The sequence below is a fragment of the Vanacampus margaritifer genome, chromosome 7, assembly GCF_051991255.1.
Source record: "Vanacampus margaritifer isolate UIUO_Vmar chromosome 7, RoL_Vmar_1.0, whole genome shotgun sequence".
Taxonomy (NCBI): domain Eukaryota; kingdom Metazoa; phylum Chordata; class Actinopteri; order Syngnathiformes; family Syngnathidae; genus Vanacampus; species Vanacampus margaritifer.
In genome coordinates, this window is record NC_135438.1 from 17,347,889 (window position 1) to 17,373,730 (window position 25,842).

Consider the following 25,842-nt stretch of genomic DNA (forward strand, 5'->3'; position numbering starts at 1 on the left):
ACACATTTCCCTCGAGAACTGTTTAACATTGGACTCACATTTGATTCTGGTAGTCTGTCATTCACTAAGCCATACTAAGAGTCGTTTGTTCTTAATTACTGGGCGCCAGCTTTTTCCTTTTGTTTCCTCCTCATCCATTCTGTGGTTTCTTCTATAAGTCTTTGGAGCCTCTATTGCTTTTCTCCTCTTCACCTCCTGTTTGTGCCTCCTGTTTCCTTTCCATTTCAGCAGGAGGGTCTTCCTGCAGTCCACTCCTTCTTAGGAAACAGAGAGGTGACTGGTCTACTTTTTGTCCTGCTATCCTTTTCCTTCTGAATGTTGCAAGTGTGGGGCAAATTTGTGTGAAATAGGAATTTTATTGCATCATAAAAGGGAAGTCAACACAAACATATTCATTCTGATATGTTCTATGCGCCTTCACTAGTCTAACCATGGCATTCTGATGAACTCATTTGCTCCTAAAAACGTATAAATAACGTTCTTTTTCAAATGTTTTAAGTATCCCAAAGACGTATTTATATGTTTTTTTTTTTTTTTTAATGCTAGAGCAGGGCTGGTTTGGTCCTCGAGAGCCACTATCCAGCCTGTTTTCCATGTCACCCTCTTTCAGCGCAGCCAAATGTAATTATCAGCTCATCAGCAAGCTGTGCAGAAGCCTGATGACAATCTTGATCATGAATCAGGTGTGTTTGTGGAGAGAAACATTGAAAACAGGCTAGATTAGGGGCTCTTGAGGACCGAACTTGGCCACCCCTGTGCTAGAGCATACTGTACAGAAGGCTTTGATGCAGCCTCTCAACTGCACAAAACGGTTGAAGCAATGGTAGTTATTACACAAATGGCCAGCAGGTGGCAGAAGAGTAGAAGAGATCAACCAGGGCCATGTTGAAAACAAGCTGTTTTACCCACAGTTCAAAGCAGATTTGTAAATAATGATAAAACTTAGCTATATTCTAATTAATGCTAATTGCTGCAAAAAGGAAACAGATAGAAATATACTTTTTTATCCTGATGAAAGAAAAGACTCTAATCTTTCTTTTGGTAGGTTCCATGTTTTTATCGCAATAGAACACAATATTCTGTGGGCCTTGCAAAATCAGTCAAAATCCAGTAAAACAGCAGGAAGCGAGCGAACTGTGATTTCATTTTCAGTCAACAGCAAGCAGCAAATTCATATTCCTCAAATGCAATATTAATCAGAATACCATGTTTAGGCTAGTGGGGGGTGCATTGAACATATTGTGGTAAAGACATTTTTGGGGTTAAGACTTCTTCTTTAATGAAGGAACTTTTTGTCTAAACAATGCGGTAGCTCATATATTGTAGTACTTGCTGTACATTGTTTTTTTCTTCGGCATTTGCTAAAAATTGCCTCCAAAAAATCCAACAAGATGAATTTGTGTTTTCATAATTCCCACAATGCACACATAAGTCCACCAGAGGGCAGAAGACACAGGATCTGAATTTCAACACTCACTCTCTCTCCAATATCAAAATTTTTAATATTTGATTGTTTTTCTTCGTGACCTTCCATCTGTTGTTTCCAGGCAAAATGCTTTCAGGGGAGGAGGAGGGATTGGAAGATGATTCTGAAAAGACTGACGTTACTACTGGCACTTTCACAGGTGCGGTCATCCTGTTACTTTGTAACCTGCTTTTGCTTTATTGTGCATTATCTTTGAATATTTACTGTACAGACCTTTTTGCAGAGAGCCAATGCTACAGAATGTATCTTTTTACTAGCTAGCCATGTCCTTAGACATGTTAATAAGCTTATGCCACTAAAGCATTATGCACCTTAACAGTAGCATGATTATTTGATGTCTTTATTTTTTCCAGCATCTGTTGTTGGTGCTGATGTCTCCACGGCAGCCCAGGTGGACATCATCACCGAACAGCCGCGCTCCTCCCAGCATACGTTACAGCCCGGTGACTCTGTGGACTTGAGCGCCTCCTCGGACCAAGGCGGGGGTGGAGGCGGGACATCTGCCTCAGATACTCCTGATTCACCCAACGAAAATGAGGAGGAGATGTTGAGTCGGAGCTCAAGCGGTGGGGCTAATGTTACACCCGAGACGGCTGACTACACTACACCAGAGAACGCCACACCAGATGGCGGGCCCTTAATTGAAGGCGGGTCACTCCTAAGTACCAATGATGGCTCACTCCCGCCCAGTGACTCCTCTCAGACAACCACGGAAGGGCCGGATTCAGCTGTCACCCCCTCAGATGTTGCAGAGCTGGTCAGTCTGATTGATGTGTATTTGTACTACATGCGGGATTCTGAGACTAATTCTTTGCAAGCGAACATGTCCTTTGTCATTGTTGAGATTTTCTCTAGGCTGACTAGCTGTTTAAAATTTTTAACTTACATTTTTTATTTAACTTAAATTAATTGACTTTAAAGTCATCATCTTTTCCCCTCCAGATTTGTTTACTAGGGGTGGGAATCTTTGAATGTCTCACAATTCGATTCCGATTTTTGGGTCTGCTATTCGATTCAGAATCGATTTTCGATTAAGAACGATTTTTGATTCAAAATGATTTGATTGACAATGATTTTTGCTTCAATCTATAGATGTGCAAGGAATTGTAATGATCTACTCCACTCTGACTCGCTAATACTAGATAGCGCGCTACTCGCGGCACTTTTATTACTCAAAATAACGGCTCCACACTGCAAAAACAACAACTTTTATTGGAATAACTTGATCGAGACTTTTTCCTTCTACTCTCTAATGTGGCTACAACTTAACAGTGTATTAGACCGCGTCGAACCACAATGCCCCTCAGTGGCTAAACTGGGTACAACATGAACAGCGCTCTAAATAAAGGCACACACAGACAAAGGCAAGACAATATAAAATAATTTAAATAAATTGATTTTGGGACATCTAAAATCGATTCTGAATCGTACTTAATGAAAATCGCAATTCTTATGAGAATCAATTTTTTGGGCACACCCTTAATGTTTACCCATGAATATCCAAGAGGTGCCTACAGGCTAACGTTCAATCAGAAACCAAATACACCAACAAAAGCCATTATTGATTGTACCCGACTCATCATTTTAATAGGAAAATCTTCCTGCATTGTTCTTAAGTTCATGTGGCGCAAAAAAACATGTTGATGTTTTGGAAAGCCATGTTAAATGTAGCTGGCATTTATTTAAAAGTCAAACAGCTTGGGGACCAAAAGCTGGGTCTTCCTTTAGTTTATTGTGGTAGCCAAAGTTGACGAGGGGTCTCAAGGTCGTGCATTCCTCCCTGTTTCACGTTGATTTTCTGCACAATGTGCTGAGCCAAGTGGTGAAACAATTCAGAGTACTTGCAGAATTGATACTGAATTGGGAGGGGAATTTTGTGAGGCATGGATTAATCAATATATGTCAGTAAAAATGATTCTGATTCTATTTCTGCCCAGCCTGAATGCTACTTTACAGTTGCAACAGAGAGACGGCTGTCCAATCGTTACTAGCTCTGTTGGAGGGTTTCTTGTTGGTCAAATTGCTCACATTCCGAATGGCTGCAGTTATTCTTCTGGTGTGATTGGTTGCATTTCATAGTGTCATTTACTGAAAAGGTTTTACTTCAAAAGGTGCTGGACGGCAGCGAGAGCCAGTACTCTGGGATGCAGATCGGAACTCTGCAGGATGAAGATGATGAAGCACCAGCACCTTCATCCCAAGAGGAAATCTCTTTTCTCCCATCGGCACTGGGTATGTTATATTATAAGCGCGCACACACATAGATACCTAAAGAAATGATTCAAGGATATTTGTCACTGTGGGTGTTTGTGCGCAGCTTTGAGCAAACCACACCTCTTCGGCCAAAAAGGTCACAATCGGCAGAGTTCTGACAGCAGTGTGGACCGCTTCATCCCAAAGGAGGAACCCACAGAAATCGAAGCTGACATCAAGGTAACTTGACACTGTTCATGTCACGTTTGTCTTTCACAATGTAAGTGAAAGTAAAATAATATTACATGTACTTTATGCCTCATCAGCCATCAAGTATAAATGGTCCGATTGGACATTATACAGACCAGGGTGCGGAGCCCCTCATGCACTGTGTCAGGCTTCTTGCAGCTTCTTTCCTATTGACAGGACAAAAGAATGGTGAGTATGAAGTGAAGTTAAAAAAAAATAATCGATGCACTCTGGAAAGGTCCGGGATACAAAATCTGCGTCACGTGGACCCGAAATGCAAATGTTCAATGCAAGCACAGTGCTCCGTGTGTCTTGGCCAATTAAGGCACATTGCCTGATTATGTCCATACCGTGCTCAAAAGAGCTCTCGGCAGACCTATGGTTAAGGAAGAAGAAGAACCCACCTAACACTCCTCCTCTCCTCAATAGATTTTGTTTGCGTTTGTATCGCTAGGTGTGATCCCTGACAAGGAGGTACGAGTGAGTGTAAAGGCTCTGGCGGTGAGTTGCATTGGAGCAGCTGGGGCACTGCTTCCTGAAGCCTTCTTTAATTCCCTCTACCTGGAGCCGCTGGACGGCATTCCAGTGGAAGGTAAAGAAGTATATTGAATAAGTATTTTTCACAGAGTTTGAATCCCATAAATAGTTGCGTTTTCCACACCAACTCAGCTTGGTCTGTCCTAACCAAACCTTGTTGCATGAATTGATGAAGCCTTATTGGATGAGAATGAAATGTCATCTAAGACAGAGCAGTCAATTGCAGACAAAGACCTGAACGAATGAGAATATCCACAAGCACCAAGTTGTTGCCAAGATTAGCCTTTGAGCCTCCTCCCTTACGATGTCTTTCCAGAGCAGCAGTATGTCAGTGACGTGCTGGGCCTAATTCATCACGGAGACCCACAGATTCGAGGTGCCACAGCCATCGTCTGTGCAGCCATTATTCAGGCTGCACTCACGAAAACTCGTTACAACATACACACCTGGCTGGCCAGTGTGCAGAGCGCAACAGGTCAGTGTGTTTTTGCATTGTTATTCCTTTTTTTTTTTACTGGAGAGCTCAGTATTGTTCATTCGATTTGACATGTCATCATTGCTCTCCCTTTTTTTTTTTTATATATATTTATATATATATATTTTTTTTTTTTTTTGCATGTGCATGTGCGTGCGTGCGAGTGTGTTTGTATTCATTAGTTCACCTAAAACCTATTTAAAAAAATCCCATACTAATAATATAATATAATAATAAATTGCCAAATGCAGAAACATCAATGTAAGTTATCACGATGTGGTGGCGCTCGCTAACAGGCAGAATTAAGTAACCAGAATTAGGTTAAAAAATTCTATATACGTAGAGCATGTTTCTATAAATTTAGATATTTGGTTTTTATTTGAGGCAGATATTTTTTCCATTAAAATGTGATTTATGAGGAGGTTAGACCATTGGTCGATATTCAGAGTTTGTTTATTTTTCCAGTTAACAAGAATTGTTTTTTTAGCGATAGTAAGGGCTACAAGTGTAGATTGAAATTGTTTATGTGGTAAGTCAGTTGTTGTTAGGTCACCTAGCAAACACAAGTTTGGAGATAAAGGTATCCTACAGTCCAAGATAGCGGAAAGTTTTTCTAAGACTTTAGTCCAGAAATACATAACCGGAGTACATAACCATAACGCATGAACATAAGTGTCTGTAGTGTTTTGTAAACATTGGAGACAAATGTCGGAGTCTGAGAGTCCCATTTTCTTCATCATATATTGAGTAATGTATGTTCTATGAATAATTTTATATTGGATAAGTTGTAAATTTGTGTGTTTTGTCATTTTAAATGCGTTTTCACAAACTTGAATCCAAAAGTCAGATTCCGGTGTTATTCCTTGGTGCTGATGTAAGATGGCACCCAGAGAACCGTTTAGAATTTGTCATCACTAGTCAGCTAATCCTTTTCAGGTAACCCTTTGTCCCTGGTGGACTTAGTGCCGTTGCTGAGAAACTCTCTAAAAGATGAATCTTCAGTAACCTGCAAGATGGCTTGCTTTGCAGTCAGGGTAAGTTTTTGTGTGTCCATGTGTGTAGTGCTGAACCTTATTTATTTATTTTTTAAACACATGTGTTTTTCAGCACTGCCTCATGACCGTATGCAGTAGTACGCTAAGCGATCTGGGCCTGCAGTTGGTGATCGACCTGCTGGCCCTGACAGACTCATCCTACTGGCTTGTCCGCACTGAACTGTTGGAGACCCTGGCGGAGATGGATTTTCGGCAAGTGTTTTCGATTTTTTTTTTTTTGTGTGGTCTCAATTAAAATAAGTATTTTAACTCTTTGACTGCCAGACGTTTTCAGAAAAGGGAGGCCGCCAGTGCCAGCCGATTTAAGCATTTTGACTGATCTTTCAAGGTCCACAGAAAATGTTGTGTTTGGACTATAGAAACACACATACTACCAAATGAAAGATTGAACTCTCTCATCTTTCATCAGGAATTTTTTTTTTGTTTCTACCTTATTCCGTTTTTCAGTAATCAACAAATGCTCAAGCGTGAGCTGCTTGCAACCGGTCGCCATTTTCGCTTCCCTTCCCCAGCCATTGTCCCCTCTAGCTCCGCCTCACGTCTTTTACTGACGCCTACCCAATCTTGTCAAAAGAGAGTCATCGCTGCCATCTAGGGGCCAAAAATAGTCATTAGGCTAACTAGATCTGCTTGAAACTTTCACCACAGCTGGGCAAGGCTTTCCTCCACCCGTTTCCCCCCCCCAAAAAAAATAATAATTGGAGAACGTCCTTGGCGGCCCTCCGTAGGTTTTTACTAAACGTCATTTAACGTTTTTGGCAGTAAAAGAGTTAAAGAGGAAAATAACCTGAAATATTCTTTTCCCCACTGTCCTTCTAGGTTAGTCAATTTCCTAGAGAGGAAGACTGAAACTTTGCACAAAGGCGATCATCACTATACTGGGGTATTTTTGAGACATTCCTTTTTCTGCTTTAGTTGTTAGAAAAGTTGTTTTTCTTCGTAGATTTATAAGTTGCAAGTAGTCCTCTAATGCGTCTTTATTTTTGTCTTCATGTTAGCGTCTTCGACTGCAGGAGCGGGTTCTAAATGTAGTCATTCGTCTGTTGGGTGATGATGACCCGAGAGTCCGCCATGTGGCAGCTTCTGCTGTCAGCAGGTATGCTTTTACTTGTACTATTGACTCATTAATATTTTCTCTCTAAATGGTGTCACTTGCCTTAATTCAATGCTATTTGAATGTTCCACAATCCTTGTTGCTGGCTGTATACGCAAGATAGAGGATTTGATTAAATGTTTCCCTTCATCATGTCCCCGCTTCATCCATCAGGCTCGTATCGAGATTGTTTTATGACTGTGACCAGGGCCAAACGGACCCTGTTGTCGCTATTGCCCGAGACCAGAGTACAGTTTACCTGCAGCTGCTGATGCACGAGGCACAACCCCCCTCACAATTCACAGTGAGCACCATTACAAGGTAGATCTGCCACATAGATGCAAGCGATGTTTTGCTGAAGTCCATCGTATTAATTTGTATCCATTGTAACCTGTAGCTTATTACAAAATCCAGCTATTTTCTGTCTAACAGGACTTATCGGGGTTTTAATCTATCAAACACGGTGTCTGACGTCACAGTGGAAAACAACTTGTCTCGAGTAGTGACCGCTATCTCCCATGCTTTCACCTCCTCTACCTCGAAGGCCCTGACTGTAAGCTTTCACATGCGTAGATAGATACTCTTAAATATTTTAACAACTCAAAATGTCATTTGTCATATATATTTTTCTTTTAAGTTTGGCTGCTGTGAGGCACTGTGTCTCCTGGCGTCCAATTTTCCAGTGTGCACGTGGAGCACAGGCTGGCACTGTGGCTACGTTAACTCCATCAGTTCGGCTTCATCTCGAGCCACTCTGAACCGCAGCAGGGGCCGGGCCTTAAGGTTTGTGAACATGCATGTCCACAAAGCATTTTCCTCTTATATGTTTCTGATGATTTTATTTTATTTTTCTGATTTAGTCTGTCCCAGGCCAGCAATACTCCAAACTCCTCCGCACCTGATGTGGAGCAAAGAACCCTAACAGTGGGTATGGCCAACATGGTGCTTTCCTTGTTGTCATCTGCCTGGTTCCCACTTGACCTCTCTGCACACCAGGATGCCTTGTTGCTAGCTGGCAACCTGCTTGCTGGTCAGTAATGCATTCAAATCACAAAGATTATATTATATGACTTCAAATTTCTTCCAAAAATGCATATTCGTTGTGCAAACACAAATGTCACCTGTATTTGTGCATGTGCGTCGCAGCTAGTGTACATTAATGGGTAGTATTAAATCATTTACACATCACCTTCTTAATTTAAGCGGTGGCTCCTAAATGCATGCGCAACCCCTGGGCTGGAGAGGAAGAAGGAAGCAGTGGCAGTTCTTATCCTAGTGGAGGTCCAAATAAGATGGAAGAACCCTGGGCAGCATTGTCAGAGCGCTCCATGGTGACAATGGTGGACCAGCTTTTTTTCCACCTTCTGAAAGTTCTCAACATCTGTGCCCATGTGCTGGATGACACTCCCCCAGGACCAGCAGTTAAGGTTCGAATTTCGTCTCTGGAGATAACTTCCTTTCAAGTGACTGAATTGTTTTATACTTCCTCTTCCTGCAGGCCACACTGCCTTCCCTGACCAACACACCCTCACTCAGTCCCATTCGCAGGAAGGGCAAAGAGAAGGAGGCTGCTGATCCCAGTGCTGTGCCTTTGAGCCCAAAGAAAAGCAATGAAATCAACGCAGGTACGCAACACATAAGAAAACAATCCTCCTTCATGCACTGTAAACACTAGTAGATAGACCGATATGTTTTTTTAAATTAAAAAAAAATAACTTTGTTGAAATGCCATTAAGTATGTTTGTTAAAACAGCTTTTCTAATTTTAAATTATTTTAAGGTTTTTCTTTTAATTTTAAATATATAAAGAATAGACAGCTTTGTTTAAAAAATATTTTAAAAAATTGCAGGGAGCTTCCCAGGTCATCACCATGTGTTAAACTCAATTAAAAACTAAGCAAGTAAATAGTTCCCTAAAATGTTCTACTGTAAATAAAGTTTTCCAAAATTTGAACATAATTTCTTCATTTTAACAAAAATCTTTCATTTTTAAAAATAAAAAAAAAGTGTTTGGGGGTTTCCAGTGTCAGTATCATCTTTTATAAAGTAAAGTGGAAATTTAAATAATACATAAATCTGAATTAATCTCACTAAGCGACAAATGCATGCGAATGTAGCTAATTTGGGGGTTTAGTCAGGGTTTGTAAAAGATTTCAAAAGATATTCGCGGACAGTGAAAATGTGTCTGAACATGTTCAAAATTTCTTTGCAACAAGTAAACTGTCAGTGAACATCTTACAAATCCTGATGAAAACCCCAAATTTGCTACGTTCGCAAGCATTCACCGCTCAGTGAGATGCCAGCTTTATCGGCTTTCAGATTCATAAAAAAGGCTGATAATCGGCCCGGCTGATAATCGGTCTATCTCTCGCAAACACTAAAGTTGTGGGTTTTTTGGTGTGTGTTTGGGGGAGCAGGCAGAACTGCTGACAGCACAAGTGGAACAACAGTCAACAAGTCTAATACTCTTGGCAACTTCTACAACTTGCCACCCTACCTCAAGCTCTACGATGTCCTCAAAGCAACTCATGCCAACTATAAGGTATATAACTTTTAAAATTACTCACTGACATAACAGAAACGTGATTGTTATTTGCACCGTTTCTCTTAGGTGACGTTGGACCTTCACAGTAGCCACGAGAAGTTTGGCGGCTTCCTTCGTGCTGCCTTGGATGTTCTTTCTCAACTGCTTGAACTGGCCACACTTCATGACATCAGCAAAGTATTTTTCTTGAAGCTGACCTGATTTTTACATTACTGAACTCTTTGGAATCCATTTCAGATTTACTTTTTCTCCCCCCATATGTAGTGTGTGGAGGAAATTTTAGGCTATCTCAAGTCCTGCTTCTCGCGAGAACCTACCATGGCTACAGTTTGTGTTCAGCAGGTCAGTTTGCGGTGTAGCTATACTCGATTGTGTGTGGATGTCGTCATATGGTTGCACCACTGAGCAGTGTGTTGCCACCAGAGACTCCACATAGAGTAAGGCTGGATCCTGCCGACAGGGCCTGTAAAGACGTTGGCTTCCCTGTGCGATGGTTCCATACATTCTATAATCTACTTTAAAATGACATAATTGGACAAAAGCATTCCATTGCTTACTTCATGTAATCTGTTCTCCTTCAGTTGTTAAAGACACTGTTTGGAACCAACTTGGCATCCCAATATGAAGGCGTCCTGAGCGGACCCAGCCGTGCCCAAGGCAAGGTGCTCCGGCTTGGCTCGTCTAGCCTGAGGCCAGGCCTGTACCACTACTGTTTCATGGCACCATACACACACTTCACGCAGGCTCTGGCTGATGCCAGTCTCCGTAACATGGTGCAGGCTGAGCAAGAGCAGGATGCCTCGGGGTGGGTTGAAACATACAGACCTGATGCAGGAAAATGAATTGTATTTTTTTGTGTCTGTGGGCTCAAATCTGTAGCATCAAGGATGCCTCATGAATTTGTGGCTTCTTTGTCCACTTCCAGATGGTTTGATGTGATGCAGAAAGCATCAAATCAACTACGGTCGAACATTGCAAATGCAACACGCCACAGAGGTGACAAGGTAGTACTTGATCATATATCGTTAAAATTACCCTGAGACACTGTCTAGTTGTATTTTTTTTTTTTAATATCCTGCTGTTCTGAAATTGTCTTCGCAGAATGCCATCCACAACCACATCCGTCTCTTTGAGCCGCTTGTGATTAAAGCTTTAAAGCAGTACACAACCAGCACCTCTGTGGCTCTGCAGAGACAAGTTCTGGACCTTTTGGCACAACTTGTGCAGCTCAGAGTCAACTACTGCCTGCTGGACTCTGATCAGGTTCAACAGACAAATCTCAATTTAGCGCCGTGGGTTATTCTCTCTCAACAACCTTTTTTTTTTTCTGATGTAGGTGTTCATAGGGTTTGTCCTGAAGCAGTTTGAATATATTGAAGTGGGACAATTTAGGTAAGTTTGCCAAAGTATCACAAACAAATATATCCATTTGTATTTTGATGTACAAAACTTTATAATATATGACAAAGCTATTTACCTGTTTGTTTTATGATTTTTTTCTTTTAAAGAGATTCAGAGGCAGTCATACCAAACATCTTTTTCTTCCTGGTGCTGCTGTCTTACGAACGTTACCATTCCAAGCAAATAATCAGTATCCCCAAAATCATCCAGCTGTGTGATGGCATAATGGCCAGTGGTAGGAAAGCTGTTACACACGGTAAGAGTTACACACGTTTGCAAGTACAATGAAAATTGATCTCTGATAAATAATTCCGATACATGATTTCCCGTTTCCTGTGAAGCTATCCCTGCCCTGCAGCCGATAGTTCATGACCTGTTTGTCTTGAGGGGCTCCAACAAGGCAGATGCAGGCAAAGAGTTGGATACGCAGAAAGAAGTGGTGGTCTCGATGCTGCTCAGACTTGTTCAGTACCACCAGGTATTCGGTTTTCAAGAAGGCTCGGCAATGTCATCTCAAGCTATCCAGGCTTGACTACATGTATTTTTGTCATTTGTAATGTAGGTTTTGGAGATGTTCATCCTTGTTCTGCAGCAGTGTCACAAAGAAAATGAGGACAAGTGGAAGAGGTTGTCTAGGCAGATTGCAGATGTCATACTTCCCATGATTGCCAAGCAGCAGGTAACACATGGGCGGCACAAATTAAATAAATATTGGGACATTAATACAAAATCTTTTTTGGCTTACAACACGTGTAGCTGTCCCAATATTTATGGAACTGACGATATATTTTGGTCCCATCTGTTGCCATTTTCACAAATTGCGTGTTTAATTCCAATAGATGCATTTGGATTCTCCTGAAGCTTTGGGTGTTTTGAACACTCTTTTTGAGAGTGTAGCACCTTCTTCTCTCAGGCCTGTGGATATGCTACTCAAAAGCATGTTCGTTGTTCCGGGTACCATGGTGAGAAATCACAATTTGATCAGTACTTTCCAGTTATTAACTTTAATCCATGCACCTTTCCTTCAGGCGTCAGTGACTACAGTCCAACTTTGGGTTTCTGGTATCCTGGCAGTGCTCAGGGTTCTTGTCTCTCAGTCAACTGAGGACATTGTTTTATCACGAGTCCACGAGCTCTCCCTTTCCCCACATCTTCTTTCCTGCAACACTGTCCGTCGCCTTTATCAACAGAGCCCCTCTCCAACTGGCCCACCCTCTTTGGATTCCTTTGCTAGTCAAGAACCTAATGGTGATTCAGAGAAAGTTCTACCCGAGGAAACATTTGCCAGGTTTGTGTGAAAATAGATGCATGCCAATGTTTTGGGCTCCTTGAAATATGAACAACTTTTTGGGGGATAAAGTTATTGACTGTGACTTGGTAACGTATGCATAGTTTGTGTTGAGAGCTGCAATTACATTTTTTAATTTAGGTAATATGTGATTATTGATCTGGCTGGGTATCAATTCTAATTTCCTCATTCGATTCACAAGAGTTCAATTTGATTAGATTTTTTCCCGATTTGATTCAATTCAATATTGATTGATTATGAAACATCAATTCTTCTTGAATATCAATGACATGATAAAAACTCCACAAACATTAAATTACAAATACAATTTTGTAGAGGCAGTAACTGATTAAATGATTTAGTTTATTAAGCAAAGTAACCTGTTATAATCACTTAAGTGCTACACAAATATTGACATCAGCAAGAATGAGAAGGAAATATTTTTACAATTCAAATTTTATAATTGTTTCTGAAGATTCTGAATTGTCATAAAGTGCAATAAGTCAGGTCTTTCATAAATGTAAGAAAATACTTTTAAATTCATGTGAACAAAACGGTAAGATACCAAAAAAAAGGCCTTTAAAATGTTATTGTCTTACGAATGTAAGAGAAAACGAGATATTAAAATAATTGATTCAGGGGTTTTATAAATCAATATCAAGCTCAAAAAAGAAAATCGATTCGATATAGATTATTCAATTTTTTTTTTTAACCCAACTCTAATTATTGACCTTAGAGTATACAGCCTTCTGGACGTAGTTGTTTTTTGTGTTTTTACCTGTTGACTTTTAGCTATATTTTGGTGTTGTCTTTGCCTTAGATTCTTGCTCCAAATGGTTGGAGTGCTGCTGGATGAAATTTCCTGCAAACAAATTAAAGTGGACATTACGGAGCAGCAACACACTTTCTATTGCCAGCAGCTGGGTACACTGCTCATGTGTTTAATACACATCTTCAAAAGTGGTACGTGTTTATCAAATTTGAATCTATTTATGACTATGAACCGCGTCTTTTAGCCTTGTCCGTTTTTTTCCTTCTATACAGGAATGTTTCGTAGGATCACAGCTGCAGCCAGCCTCCTCCTAAAAGATGAGGGTGCCAGTGGCCAGAATGATTCGGAGGCTGGCCTTTACTACCATTTAGAGACCCTTAATAGCATGGTGCAGGGCCTGATCACCACCCACCCCTCCCTGGTGCTGCTCTGGTGCCAAGTTCTCCTCCTCATCAACTACACAAACTACTCCTGGTGGGCTGCGGTTCACCAGACACCAAGGTAAGAACAGTCTTAATTATGTGCCCAAGCACATAATAAATGTCACATGCAGTATGTTGGCTAAGTTATAATCAGGGAGGTAGACAAATCAATAATTTTATTTTGAAATTGACATGAACTTAACGCTCCCACCCCTGCTGATTTTTTTCCATCAGGAGAAACAGCAGATCATGCACGAAACTGCTCAGCCCTCACTCTTCAGGTGAAGGTGATGATGAGAATCCTGTGTCCCTGTTTGCCATGATCAACAGAGAGATTGTCCGCAGAGGAGCCCTCATCCTTTTCTGTGATTATGTGGTGAGCCTGTTTGATTACAACAGAATGCTTACATGGCAATTTGTCTCAATTCACAATAGAAATGATTTACTCCTGCATAATAACATTTACAACTTTTTTTTGCAGTGTCAGAACCTCCATGACTCAGAGCATCTAACTTGGCTGGTAGTTAACCATGTGAGTGACCTCATCAGCCTTTCCCACGAGCCCCCCGTGCAGGATTTCATCAGCGCCGTGCACCGAAATTCAGCTGCCAGCGGTCTCTTCATCCAAGCTATTCAGTCCCGCTGCTACAACCTGACTAATGTAAGGAGTAATAGTCATCGTTTCAGTCTTACTCTGACAATGGTACAAAAATATGCATATTTAATCAGCACTGTAAACATTTACCCCTCAATTGTTATCTATTTTTTGTCTTATTAAAAATCTTTCCCCTACATCTTTCTTTGCAGCCTACCATGTTGAAGAAGACACTGCAATGTTTAGAAGGCATCCACCTGAGCCAGTCTGGTTCCCTGCTGATGCTCTATGTGGACAAGATGCTGAGCACGCCCTTCAGGGTTTTGGCCCGAATGGTGGACACGTTGGCTTGTCGTAGGGTGGAGATGCTGTTGGCAGAAACGTTACAGGTTGTTACAAAGTTTTTTTGTTATTGTTAGAAATAAAAACTGAAGGTTTTTTTTGTGGCACACAGATTGTATTACCTACAAGTTATTTTGATGATGTAGTTTCAAATAATCCAATTTTCTGCTCTTCAGAACAGTATAGCCCAGCTGCCTGTGGAGGAACTAGACAGAATCCAGGAATACCTCCAAATCAGTAGCCTGGCTCAGAGGTAATGCGCTTTTGCAGTACAGTAAGTCTTGGATAGGAACTCTGCTGCAACTAGTGGGAAAAGTGCAAATAATTGATAATGAACTCATCTTTCAACATTACATGTGAAGGTAATAATTTAAAGAAGAAAGACTGTTCCTCATTGTTGGAAAAATGCAACTGAAAAACTCTACGGGGCAGGATATATTGTAAAAACCTAAACAAAGCATACTTCTTTTTTTCTTTTTTCTTTTTTACGATGCGCTCTCATCTTTTCAGAGTATTGTGTAATTTCCAGACACTGTAGTGTACACCCAAAAGCAAAAGGTGATATGTGAAAATGAATGAAATTGTAAAGGTCACCATTTATCCGCATTTGTAATTTCCTGTTCTTGTCAAGTGCGCTGAATCGCTAGCTAACAGCCAATCAGAGTGAGCAAATATCACGACCGCCCGATGCTGATTCAATATGTTGAATTGGCCGAAAACACCACCTAGATGTTCCGGCTCTGACATGATGATCAGATACGTATATATACAGACACCCAGTCACTTCCGGACTTCCGACGTCGGATTGGTATAGAGAGGCCTTAAGACAAGGTTTTGGTGGCATCTTAAGATCAATCTTCAGAGCCCCAAAAAACATGACTGAGTTCAGCAAATAGCTTTGGATAGGTTCTACAAAAAATAAATGCCATGCATATTTAAAAAAATAATAATTCGTGAATAGCAAAGCGAATATGTAGGGTTCACTGCACAGTGCACACACAGTATTTACTTGATAGAAGAATGCATTACATTTAATTACAATCATTGACTGATTTTCTCTCTAGGTTGTGAGTCATAAGCATCTACACACAATTTCACAATGCTCTTTTTTTTTTTTTTTTCTCATCACAGGCACCAGAGGTTTTACTCCCTGCTGGACAGGTTTCGAGCCACTGTTGCTAAAACTAGTAGCCCAGCACCTCCAGTGACATCACACCCCTTAGATGGACATCCACCCCCTGCCCCTGAACTGGTCAATGCAGATAAGGTGTGGATTGTGGAATCCGAATATATTTTTTTAAATACATTAACTTCACATAAAAAAAAAAAAAATACTGTAAATGGAAAATATGTGTTTTTTTTTAAATGCATTTTTGCTAGGAGTGGTATGTGACCCTGGTGAAGTCTCAGTGTTGTCTTCGTGGAGATATGTCTCTGTTGGAGACAACTGAACTCCTTACCAAGCTGCCTGCCCCTGATCTTTTCAGCATTATGAGATGTGAAGTAAGTAGCATGTGCATTAAGCAGATATTCTATTTTATATTTTTCATAATTTCCATTGTTGGCTATTTTTTCCTGCCAATATTTAAAAAAACACGTATTCCCTTTACAATGACAGACATTCAACCGGAGTCTGCTGTGTCCATGCCTGAGCATGGGTGTTCAGCGGCTAACACGAGGTCAGGGCCCACTCTTGTTGGAGACGGCGTTGCAGGTGACCTTAGAGCAACTTGCTGGAGTTATACAGTCACTTCCCGCCCCACACCGCTCCTTTTTACCAACTTCCGAGCCACAGTCTTACTGGACCCAACTGGCTGATGTCTATGGTAAGAAACTGAGTGACGTGAGCATGTTTTGTAGCGCTTGATTACCTTTCAAATGTTTGATAAAGTATTTCTAATATATGCTTTTTCAGATTGTCATGTCTTGCTATGCTTTCAGATGAGCCAGGTTTTTACCCCAAGGTTTTAGCCCTCTGTAGAGCTCTCTCCCAGTACCTCCTCTGTGTCAACCAGCTACCATCCTCATTCCGCATTCTTTGTGACAAAGAAGACCTCATAACTACTTTCACTTGCACTGCCACTGAGGTAAAAATTCAAATCTGCATCCTATTTGTTTGGTTTTCACTTGGGGCCAGCACTGATTTCTTTTCCGTGATCCAGGTGCTAGTTTGGCGCCTGCTCCAGGATCAGTTACCTCTGAGTGTGGACCTGCAGTGGGCTCTGGCTTGTCTGTGCCTGGCTCTGCAGCAAACTTGCATTTGGAACAAACTGTCCACCCCGGAATACACGACACGCACGTGTTCCCTCATCTACTGCTTGCGTCTCATTCTTGTCGCCGGTAAGGAAAGCGGCGGTATTTTTGTGTGTGTGGATTTCTCTTGACTTATTGCTGGTACATCTCTTTTTAATGGTTCCTTATGTTTTTGCATTTAAGTGGCTGTGAGCCCTGGAGACCAACTTCTGCTCCCAGAGAAGAAGAAAAAGTTAGCCAAAGATGCTGAAGGAGATGAAATGGATTCCGTACACACAAAATGTGAGGATTTACTGTTCTAATTAAGTTGTCAAGCAAATCCATATTAATTGAAACAATGGCTTTGCTTTACTGAACAAAGCTGTGAGGAAATATGATCATCTTTTTTGTTTGCAGATAATTGTGAATGGCAAGCATGTGAGATCATGGCAGAGCTGGTGGAAGGCCTACAGAGCGTTCTTTCCTTAGGGCATCACAAAAACAGTGCAATCCCTGCTTTTCTGACGCCAACCTTGCGCAACATTGTGATCAGCATTGCCCGACTGCCACTGGTGAACAGCTTCACTCGGGTTCCTCCACTGGTCAGTGTTTTATACATTTGTGTTTGTGCAGTGGAGAAGTGTGTTACAATCCTTTGTCAAAACTCCACAGGTTTGGAAACTAGGATGGTCCCCACAGCCTGAGGGGGAGTTTGGTACAGCATTGCCTGAGATTCCTGTAGACTTTCTACAAGAAAAGGATGTCTTCAGAGAGTTCCTGTACCGCATAAACATACTTGGTATCTAAAAATTGACAATTGGCTTCTGCATCTTATTACATTAGCCCTCATGTCTATTTTTTTTTTTTAATGAACATTTTGTGACTGTCTTAGGCTGGAGTAGCAGGACTCAGTTTGAGGAGACCTGGGCCACTTTGCTGGGCGTGCTGGTCACCCAACCAATCACAATGGATCAGGAGGAGGACACACAGCAAGAGGTGCTAATTAGTGTTCATTTTATCAGCCATTAGTCTCAGTTTTAGTCCAGTTTCAATCATACTTGTTAGTTTGTATCATAATTGGTAGGGGTGTGAATTGCCTAGTACCAGGTTGCAGTCGTTTTCATGTTTGAACAGCACTGAAATAAAATATTAAGGCTTAATGTTTCATTAATATAACATTTTTCCATGCTTTATGTGCAAATCCTAACCGTAAGTAAGACGTTTTGTTGAATATTTCCAGTTGGTCTACCTCATCCCGTTTTTATTTAGTACATTTTTAATCACCTAAAAACCTAGCATTTTAGTCTTTATTTTAGTCCAAGAAAACTATTTTATTAATCTAGTTTTAGTCAACAAAAAACTATCAGCAGATAATGTTGAACATTTCAGATCTAAAACTATTTCACATAAAATTTACGCTCATCTTTTTCACACACAATTAAAGTATATCAACAAGTGGCTACTATGGCTCCATGCTATGAGCTAGTAAGTTAGCCAGCATTAGTTAGCGGTCGGATTAACATTATTGTTGGAACATTATAGCCGTTGGATTAATGTTACATTATAACTATAATTTATTAATTTATTTTTAACCTTTCACCATGTATCCACCCCCTGTCTGTCCCGTGTGCATGTTGCACTCGCTAACTGCAGATTTGAAAGGGGGTGTGTCACTGTGTGTCACATGACAGATTGGCAGAGACAAGATTTTACAAAATCATATAATTTTTGTCTCGTTTTTCCAACTTTGATTAAGTGAAGTACATTTTTGTCTTGTCTTTTAGTCAGAAAAATGTGTTGCCGAAATTATTTTTGCTTAGTTTTTGTTCACAAAATTAACACTAGTGCTAATGTTAATTGATATTAGAATTCAATGTAGTACAGAAAGATGTTCATTCTTTAAAGTCTTAGCACTCCCTTGTACATGTAGCTTTATATGCTTGATGATCATCAGCTTTTCTGCATCTGATTGGCATTGTAGGAGGATTTAGAGCGTACACAGTTGAATGTGTTGGCAGTGCAGGCCATCACCAGCCTGGTGCTGGGTGCCATGATGCTGCCCACTGCAGGCAACCCTGCTGTCAGCTGTCTGGAACAGCAGCCTCGCAATAAGAGCCTCAAGGCCCTGGAGACACGGTACATTAGTTTTTTTCTTTTTCCAGCGTCATTCGGTTTAATTGTTTGACTTTGTGGCCAGGTTTGGAAGGAAGCTGGCAGTGATCCGGGGTGAGGTTGAGAGAGAAATACAAGCGCTTGTTTCCAAGAGGGACAACATTCACACACATCACCCTTACCATGCTTGGGACCCTGTCCCCTCTTTGTCTGCCGCCTCAGCAGGTAGACAACAATACTGCATGCAGGTTACTTTTTTTCGTTACATTAAAAATAATTGACTGTATTCTCTTTCAGCAGGGATGTTGATCAGTCATGAAAAGTTGCTGCTTCAGATCAACACAGAGCGTGAGATGGGAAACATGGACTACAAACTGGGACAGGTTACAGGCCTCTTTATTCAATCTTCTTCTTATGAATTTTTTAAATAGATTTGAGGTATTTTATTTTGTTGGTCACTTCTCTACAGGTGTCCATTCATTCAGTGTGGTTAGGAAATAATATCACCCCATTGCGGGAGGAAGAATGGGGCGAAGACGAGGAAGATGAAGCAGATACGCCAGCACCCACCTCCCCACCTTTATCGCCAGTTAACTCTCGGTATTATGAATCATTTTAGATGCACGCAGTTGATCTATTTACACTGAAAACATGCATCTATCAAACGTTTTGTTTTTGGCAGCCATTTTAGTTTGCACGAAAATGGTTATTAGTCACGTTTTAGTCATCTTTATGAGATAAGTCAACAAAAACTCAGAGGTTTTAGTCAATAAACTTCAAGGTCTGAGTTAAGTTTTAGCCACTTTTTTTTAATATTTTTAAATAATTAATGAGTTTATCATTTCAGAATTTTAATAATAGTACATTAGAAAAATAAAATGGCCTTAATAAGCAAAACAAAAAATATGACGTCTTATAATCACATGACTAGCATCCACCCTTCACTTAAGATTTTTTTATCTTTGTCTCAACAAATGACCAAAAACTTAAAATATCTGTACTTGTACTTGGGTTTGCTTGTTTTTTGTGTGGGGTCAACAAAAGGTCTAAAATGCCTTAATACGTCTAAATTGCTACTTCGCGATTTAGACAGTCACTCAAACTAGGGTCAGTCTGACAATTTTGACGCCTTACACTTGCTGCCGAGTCAAAATCCTTGCATGTTCTACACTTAACAGTAGCTAACACACATAAACTCATGTATTGATATTAGAACAACAAAACTAAAATCAGCCTGAAGCTAGCTAACAACCCATTTGCACCAGGTGTTATGCAGAATATTGAATACCATGAAATTGATCACAAACTGATTATCAGCTAATGTGTGTAAAATATGTTAAGAGGAAAGAACATTAGTTGGCTATGGTAGCCCTCACCTGTTACTCAATACATTTAACTTGACACAAAACAATGAGATGAGATCTAACAGAACATCTATGACCATTTGCATTTCGCATTATCATGATTTTGTCATCCAAGTGTCATGTTTAGTTCCTCACCACCGCATTGGCGTCAACAAAATCCTTTTGTCATCGTTGATGAAAACAGCCCTGACCTCCATCTGCATGCGCTTTCAGAAAACATCGCGCAGGGGTGGACATTCACTCTTGTTCCCAGTTTCTTCTGGAGCTCTACAGCCAGTGGCTTATCCCAAGCTCTCCAAGTAACCGGAAAACACCAACCATACTCGTCAGCGAAGTGGTCCGATCGGTAAGCCATAATGCACACACACGGATATGACTACAATCTTATTGTCAATCCAATAACTCAAATTATAGGCCTAATGACTACTGCCATCTACTCCTATCGTTCTGTTCTTGGCAGCTGCTGGCGGTGTCAGACCTCTTCACAGAGAGGAACCAGTTTGACATGATGTTCTCCACCCTCATGGAGCTGCAGAAGCTTCACCCACCAGAGGATGAGATCCTTAATCAGTACTTGGTGCCTGCTATCTGCAAGGCAGCTGCCGTGCTGGGCATGGTGAGCATCGTCACTCCGATTAGTTATAAATACCGAGTAGAAGGAACTCAAAAAATAAAAATCATGTTCCTTCAGGACAAAGTGATCGCAGAACCAGTTTGTCGCTTGTTAGAGACAACCCTGCGCAGCACACACCTGCCCAGCCGCATGGGTGCTCTTCACGGGGTGCTGTACGTCCTGGAGTGTGACCTTCTCGATGACACGGCAAAGCAGCTGATCCCGACCATCTCTGAGTACCTGCTGTCCAACCTAAGGGCTATTGCGCAGTTAGTGTTACGTTTATCAGTTGGTGGCATGTTCCATGTGAATCCATTATTTACAGCAAGAGAACTCCTCTGCGTTTTGCAGCTGTGTGAACCTGCATAACCAGCAGCATGTCCTGGTGATGTGTGCCGTGGCCTTCTACATGATGGAGAACTACCCTCTAGATGTAGGATCTGAGTTCATTGCTGCAATTATACAGGTAGATGTAAGCCGTTGTATTATGGTCCCGAAGACTGTTCCATATGATTGCATTGACATAACATGAGTTGTGATTTAACTGAGACATTCCCCACAGATTGGATTTGCCGATGAATGCTTTCCTGTGTCTGATATTGTGCCTCAAGCTTTAATCCTGTGCTTTTCCTGCATTTGTGTGTTTCAAGGTGTGCGGTGTGATGGTGTCAGCCAGCGAGGACTCCACCCCCTCAGTGATCTATCACTGTGTGCTGCGGGGTCTGGAGCGTCTCTTGCTGTCTGAGCAGCTGTCTCGTGTGGATGGAGAGGCACTTGTCAAACTGAGTGTCGACAGAGTCAACATGCCGTCACCTCACCGAGCCATGGCTGCCCTGGGCCTCATGCTCACCTGCATGTACACCGGTAAGCATGACTTGAGGGCTGGATTTTTAACTACAGATTCAGTGCCCAATTTCGATATAGTGTTTTTTTTATTCTTCGTAAGCCATATTTGAATGTACTGTACTTTTCAAGTGACTCATTCAATATGACTGTTTATATTCACTGCATATGGAGACATCCAAATTGGATGCCAATAACTACACAAGTGTCAGCACTGGTCAGCAACAACATAGATGTAGATGATGAAAAATATGAACCTTTACATACCATTTAGTTGGCCTGGACTGACGCTCCCCCTAAATGATTTAAATGAAGTTACCCCTGGCAAGACTCCGACACCCGTCATCTGCTATTATTTTAGAATATGCAAATCTAATGTACCTTATTTAGACCATTACATATGACGTACTATTTTATCTTTTGGATTTACAGCGCGTGTGTTTGCGATTGGGCAGACACAGGTGTGAATATGTCAGCGACAGACGTGTTTTGTTGATGTCAGGCTGGCATTGGCAGCGTAGATATGATTTGTCTGTGTAGGCTGTATTGGCAGGTATCAGGGATAGACCTAATATTGCTGATATTGGGCATTTTGACAAATATCGGTATAGTTTTTCTTTTCTTTTTTTTTAAAAACGACGGCCGACAATAGGTAAATCTCAAACCATTTTAATCTCAAGGAATTATTTATTTAAAATTTCTATAAGAGATGCTGCTGACCCTGGGAACATTTGGAACCTTTTGTTTTTGTTTGACATTAAAACAAAGGAATGTGGAAGTTTTAAGATTTCAGGTATTTTAAAAATTCGACAAAAAAATATTTATTATTGAAAACTATACAGCTATAGAGTAATTTCCTTGTTGAAGTTTCCATTTAATTTTTTAAGACGTACTGATAACCTTGGAGCTCCCTGAACATTTTATTTTTTAGAAATTTAAAATGAAGTCTATAGTCTAAACTACATTTTGAAAAGTGAAAAAATTTAACAAAATCAAGACTAGCATTTGTATTTTTTTTATTTACGCCAATATTAAACCCCCCCCCCCTTTTTTTTTACTGAAAATGAATGTCCGCTTCAAATATCAGTCTCCTTGACTTCTAATCCACTTTGTATTTAGAAAATAATTTTATACGCTACTTCACGCATTTCCAAACACTTGGCAGCCAAAATATCTGAATTGTCACTAAATTGAACCTGTAGTGTAAATCCAGCCAAATGTACATCTCTTGCACAAAATACAAACTCGATACTTGGTACTGTGGCTACTCTCACCTTCAAAAGCCATTATAAATTCACTCTCCTACATTCAGTAATTTTGGTTTAATAGTCCAGTCTGCATAGAGTGGTACTTTAAAGCATGCATATCTAAACTTAAAGATCTTAGCCTTTTTTGATTGCATGCAGGTTGTGTACTTGTGCTGTGAGATCATTTCATTTTTATGACTTATGACTTTTATGACTTCTCCCCTGTTGTCACCGTCGCATTAGTTGTTGCATGACAGGCGGGATAGCTTCAATGGTTTATAAAATGAAAACTCCTGTTTGCTTCCTGCATGTGATTTGTGTCCAAAAAAGGTAGCTTTTATTGTAGCCTACCTCTAACCCCTACTTCGTCACCTACTAACTCTCAATACTTACATTTGTTCTCCTTGCACTGACTGGCCAAGTAACACATTGTCGCAAATAGTTGCCTAGGAGGTGCAATCTAACTATGCTTTACAGTTAAAGTAAGCTGAAGTGTATACAGCTCACAATGTGCTAATCTAGAATTCTCAGGAAATTGAATATCTCTCAATCCATGAAAGCACCTCCCACAATTTCACCATTTTTTTTGTCTTTTTGATATCAAGTAAATTTACACTGAAACCCCCCCTGTCCCTACTCTAACCTTTTGCCATACTGGTTTAACTGGTGCCACCCTCCCCTGTCGTCCTCTCAGCGGTGCTTGCGTCCGGTTCAGGAGTCACAGGGGTTAGAGGTCAGGTTGACTCTGGCTCTGCTGTAGCGGATGTGGTGGGGGTCACGGCGGGTCATGTTGGTTTCTCCTCAGGCAAGGAGAAAGCCAGCCCCGCCGGTCGCCCCGCACAGACGGACCCTCAGGCCCCGGACAGCGAGTCCATCATTGTTGCCATGGAGAGGGTCTCTGTGCTCTTTGACAGGTAAACACGCTCTCTCTCTCACACACACACACACACACACACACACCACATTTATGTGATGAATCTCAAATTCCACCTGAACAGGGAGGCGTGTCAAGCTCACTTTTAGCAATGACTGTTTTGACTATGAAACAATCTAAGTGTGTTAGTTATTATTATTATTAAAAGGTGAAGACAGTTTGCAATTTTGGACCAGCTTTTGGCAAGAATCATGAACAGAATATTTGGGCCAGGTAATGATGTGATGGGCCAGATCTGGGCCCTGGCCCACAAGTTTGACACCCGTATACTAGAACCATTCGATGTCCTTGGTTTTGTCTTTCAGTGGGTGCTGCTTGCTTAACAACACATTTAATTGGTTGCCGTCTGTCGTCGCTTCATGTGGATTGCCGTGTTTGCAGGATCCGAAAAGGTTTGCCAAGTGAGGCTCGGGTAGTGTCAAGGATTCTTCCACAGTTCCTCGATGATTTCTTTCCGCCTCAAGACGTCATGAACAAGGTCATCGGAGAGTTCCTGTCCAACCAGCAACCCTATCCGCAGTTCATGGCCACAGTTGTTTACAAGGTTGGTAGAATCATCGGCAAACGTTTATCTCATCAATATTCAATGCATTTGAGCCAAATGGGAGCGAGAATAGCTGTAATTACTTTAAATGAAATCCTTCTCTTGCAGGTTTTCCAGACACTTCATGCTACAGGCCAGTCATCGATGGTGAGAGACTGGGTGCTGCTGTCCTTGTCCAACTTCACGCAGAGAACGCCGGTGGCCATGGCTATGTGGAGCCTCTCCTGCTTCTTTGTCTCCGCTTCCACCTCGCAGTGGATCTCAGCCTTGTATCCTTGTTAACGGCCGAGCAAATTGTAGGTTTTGGAAGTAACACCCAATCTTGAAGGCATTCCATTATTAGGGTACAAAGGGGAAAAACACTTCTATAAAACAACGATGGAAAGTTAAAAGTAACCGTTGGATTGATGGTACTGTACATAAAATGTTGAGTACGTTTTTGAACCCTTATTTGTGTGAAGTTGTTCATTCGTTGTCATTCAAAGATAAAAAGTACCATTGTGCATGTAATTGTTAACAACTACATTTCGCAAATATTAAGCAGTTTTCAACACAGAATGGCGTCTCGTTTCCAACTCAGCTTAACATTGTTCATTCATTCATGAAGCTGCCACATGAAGGCGCCAAAGTAATACTTGTATTGCTTTGGCCTGAGCACAAACTCAGTGAACAGGTGAGTTTTTCAGCAAATAATGGAGGATAGGTTCAAAAATCTGAATTTGGGAATGTTCGCCCATAAATATGCAGGGGTTCACCATTAACCAGCTTTTAAATTTAAAGCCTTTTAACCATTGCTTTTAAAGGAGAAGTCAACCCGAAATCTATTTACAATAATATGTTCTATGCAGCCCCACTAGTCTAAATACTTCTGATCATTATTGCATTTTTGGAATATGAGTTGAGGAACAAAATCCACCCGTTTTTATCCATCTCAGTGGGCGGCCGTTTTGCCACATGCTGTCGACTGAAAATGATTTCACAGTTTCTCAGTTGACGACCGATCATGGCTCAGCTTTAGAAACAGGTTAGTCGTCTTTGGTTGTTACCTGAGCTCTGAACAACTGGGATTTAATTTTCAGTTGACAGCAAATGGCCGCCACCTAAGATGTTTTTTTTTCTCCAACAAAAGGAAATATTTACTAGACTTCGGTATTTACATTTTTGCAATATAAAATGTATGATTATTAGTGCTCTCTCACTGCAGTCATTAGCTCATTCTGTTATCCCAAAAACAACCCCTACAGTGCCAGCCGATTTTGAGCATTTTCACTCATCTTACAAGGCAAACAGAATATTGTGTGCTATGACTACATAAACATAGTAACATTTAAAAAAAAAAAAAAAAAAGTATGTTTCTACCTTATTCCGTGCTTTAGTAATCACTATTTGAAAATAGGTAATTTGAGTGACACCAAAAGAAAATGGAAAAAATAAGGAGAAAACTAACTTTTTGTGAAAAGATACATTTTCTGCGTAACAATTGACTTTGACACTAATATTT

The 25,842-nt window shown here is 40.8% G+C and overlaps 1 protein-coding gene and 1 non-coding gene across 8 annotated transcripts in view; both read left to right on the top strand.

The window, feature by feature from the left end:
- htt (huntingtin) overlaps positions 1 to 25,842 on the top strand; it is a 32,447-nt gene that overhangs the window by 4,314 nt on the left and 2,291 nt on the right. Inside the window, exons 10-66 of one of the 7 annotated variants that reach the window (XM_077570643.1) lie at positions 229 to 273; positions 1,548 to 1,625; positions 1,840 to 2,243; positions 3,598 to 3,718; positions 3,804 to 3,919; positions 4,006 to 4,117; positions 4,383 to 4,520; positions 4,782 to 4,940; positions 5,877 to 5,974; positions 6,048 to 6,187; positions 6,815 to 6,878; positions 6,994 to 7,091; positions 7,263 to 7,409; positions 7,521 to 7,641; positions 7,726 to 7,871; positions 7,949 to 8,118; positions 8,292 to 8,515; positions 8,587 to 8,713; positions 9,505 to 9,629; positions 9,699 to 9,809; positions 9,897 to 9,974; positions 10,214 to 10,437; positions 10,558 to 10,636; positions 10,734 to 10,895; positions 10,969 to 11,024; positions 11,141 to 11,289; positions 11,375 to 11,511; positions 11,596 to 11,712; positions 11,873 to 11,995; positions 12,062 to 12,321; positions 13,142 to 13,284; positions 13,366 to 13,594; positions 13,750 to 13,891; positions 13,997 to 14,176; positions 14,323 to 14,499; positions 14,629 to 14,705; positions 15,584 to 15,719; positions 15,833 to 15,955; positions 16,071 to 16,278; positions 16,394 to 16,539; positions 16,615 to 16,792; positions 16,889 to 16,987; positions 17,102 to 17,286; positions 17,357 to 17,483; positions 17,577 to 17,680; positions 18,666 to 18,820; positions 18,882 to 19,021; positions 19,094 to 19,179; positions 19,266 to 19,396; positions 20,374 to 20,506; positions 20,621 to 20,776; positions 20,852 to 21,042; positions 21,125 to 21,239; positions 21,424 to 21,637; positions 23,558 to 23,777; positions 24,179 to 24,341; positions 24,450 to 24,610. In XM_077570643.1, the coding sequence (XP_077426769.1) occupies positions 229 to 273; positions 1,548 to 1,625; positions 1,840 to 2,243; positions 3,598 to 3,718; positions 3,804 to 3,919; positions 4,006 to 4,117; positions 4,383 to 4,520; positions 4,782 to 4,940; positions 5,877 to 5,974; positions 6,048 to 6,187; positions 6,815 to 6,878; positions 6,994 to 7,091; positions 7,263 to 7,409; positions 7,521 to 7,641; positions 7,726 to 7,871; positions 7,949 to 8,118; positions 8,292 to 8,515; positions 8,587 to 8,713; positions 9,505 to 9,629; positions 9,699 to 9,809; positions 9,897 to 9,974; positions 10,214 to 10,437; positions 10,558 to 10,636; positions 10,734 to 10,895; positions 10,969 to 11,024; positions 11,141 to 11,289; positions 11,375 to 11,511; positions 11,596 to 11,712; positions 11,873 to 11,995; positions 12,062 to 12,321; positions 13,142 to 13,284; positions 13,366 to 13,594; positions 13,750 to 13,891; positions 13,997 to 14,176; positions 14,323 to 14,499; positions 14,629 to 14,705; positions 15,584 to 15,719; positions 15,833 to 15,955; positions 16,071 to 16,278; positions 16,394 to 16,539; positions 16,615 to 16,792; positions 16,889 to 16,987; positions 17,102 to 17,286; positions 17,357 to 17,483; positions 17,577 to 17,680; positions 18,666 to 18,820; positions 18,882 to 19,021; positions 19,094 to 19,179; positions 19,266 to 19,396; positions 20,374 to 20,506; positions 20,621 to 20,776; positions 20,852 to 21,042; positions 21,125 to 21,239; positions 21,424 to 21,637; positions 23,558 to 23,777; positions 24,179 to 24,341; positions 24,450 to 24,610 (8,248 nt within the window). The remainder of the gene's footprint in view (positions 1 to 228; positions 274 to 1,547; positions 1,626 to 1,839; positions 2,244 to 3,597; positions 3,719 to 3,803; positions 3,920 to 4,005; positions 4,118 to 4,382; positions 4,521 to 4,781; positions 4,941 to 5,876; positions 5,975 to 6,047; positions 6,188 to 6,814; positions 6,879 to 6,993; positions 7,092 to 7,262; positions 7,410 to 7,520; positions 7,642 to 7,725; positions 7,872 to 7,948; positions 8,119 to 8,291; positions 8,516 to 8,586; positions 8,714 to 9,504; positions 9,630 to 9,698; positions 9,810 to 9,896; positions 9,975 to 10,213; positions 10,438 to 10,557; positions 10,637 to 10,733; positions 10,896 to 10,968; positions 11,025 to 11,140; positions 11,290 to 11,374; positions 11,512 to 11,595; positions 11,713 to 11,872; positions 11,996 to 12,061; positions 12,322 to 13,141; positions 13,285 to 13,365; positions 13,595 to 13,749; positions 13,892 to 13,996; positions 14,177 to 14,322; positions 14,500 to 14,628; positions 14,706 to 15,583; positions 15,720 to 15,832; positions 15,956 to 16,070; positions 16,279 to 16,393; positions 16,540 to 16,614; positions 16,793 to 16,888; positions 16,988 to 17,101; positions 17,287 to 17,356; positions 17,484 to 17,576; positions 17,681 to 18,665; positions 18,821 to 18,881; positions 19,022 to 19,093; positions 19,180 to 19,265; positions 19,397 to 20,373; positions 20,507 to 20,620; positions 20,777 to 20,851; positions 21,043 to 21,124; positions 21,240 to 21,423; positions 21,638 to 23,557; positions 23,778 to 24,178; positions 24,342 to 24,449; positions 24,611 to 25,842) is intronic. The other 6 variants (XM_077570649.1, XM_077570646.1, XM_077570650.1 and 3 more) reach the window with 6 other exon arrangements.
- LOC144055843 (small Cajal body-specific RNA 14) lies at positions 10,008 to 10,137 on the top strand. Its single transcript, XR_013294945.1, has one exon.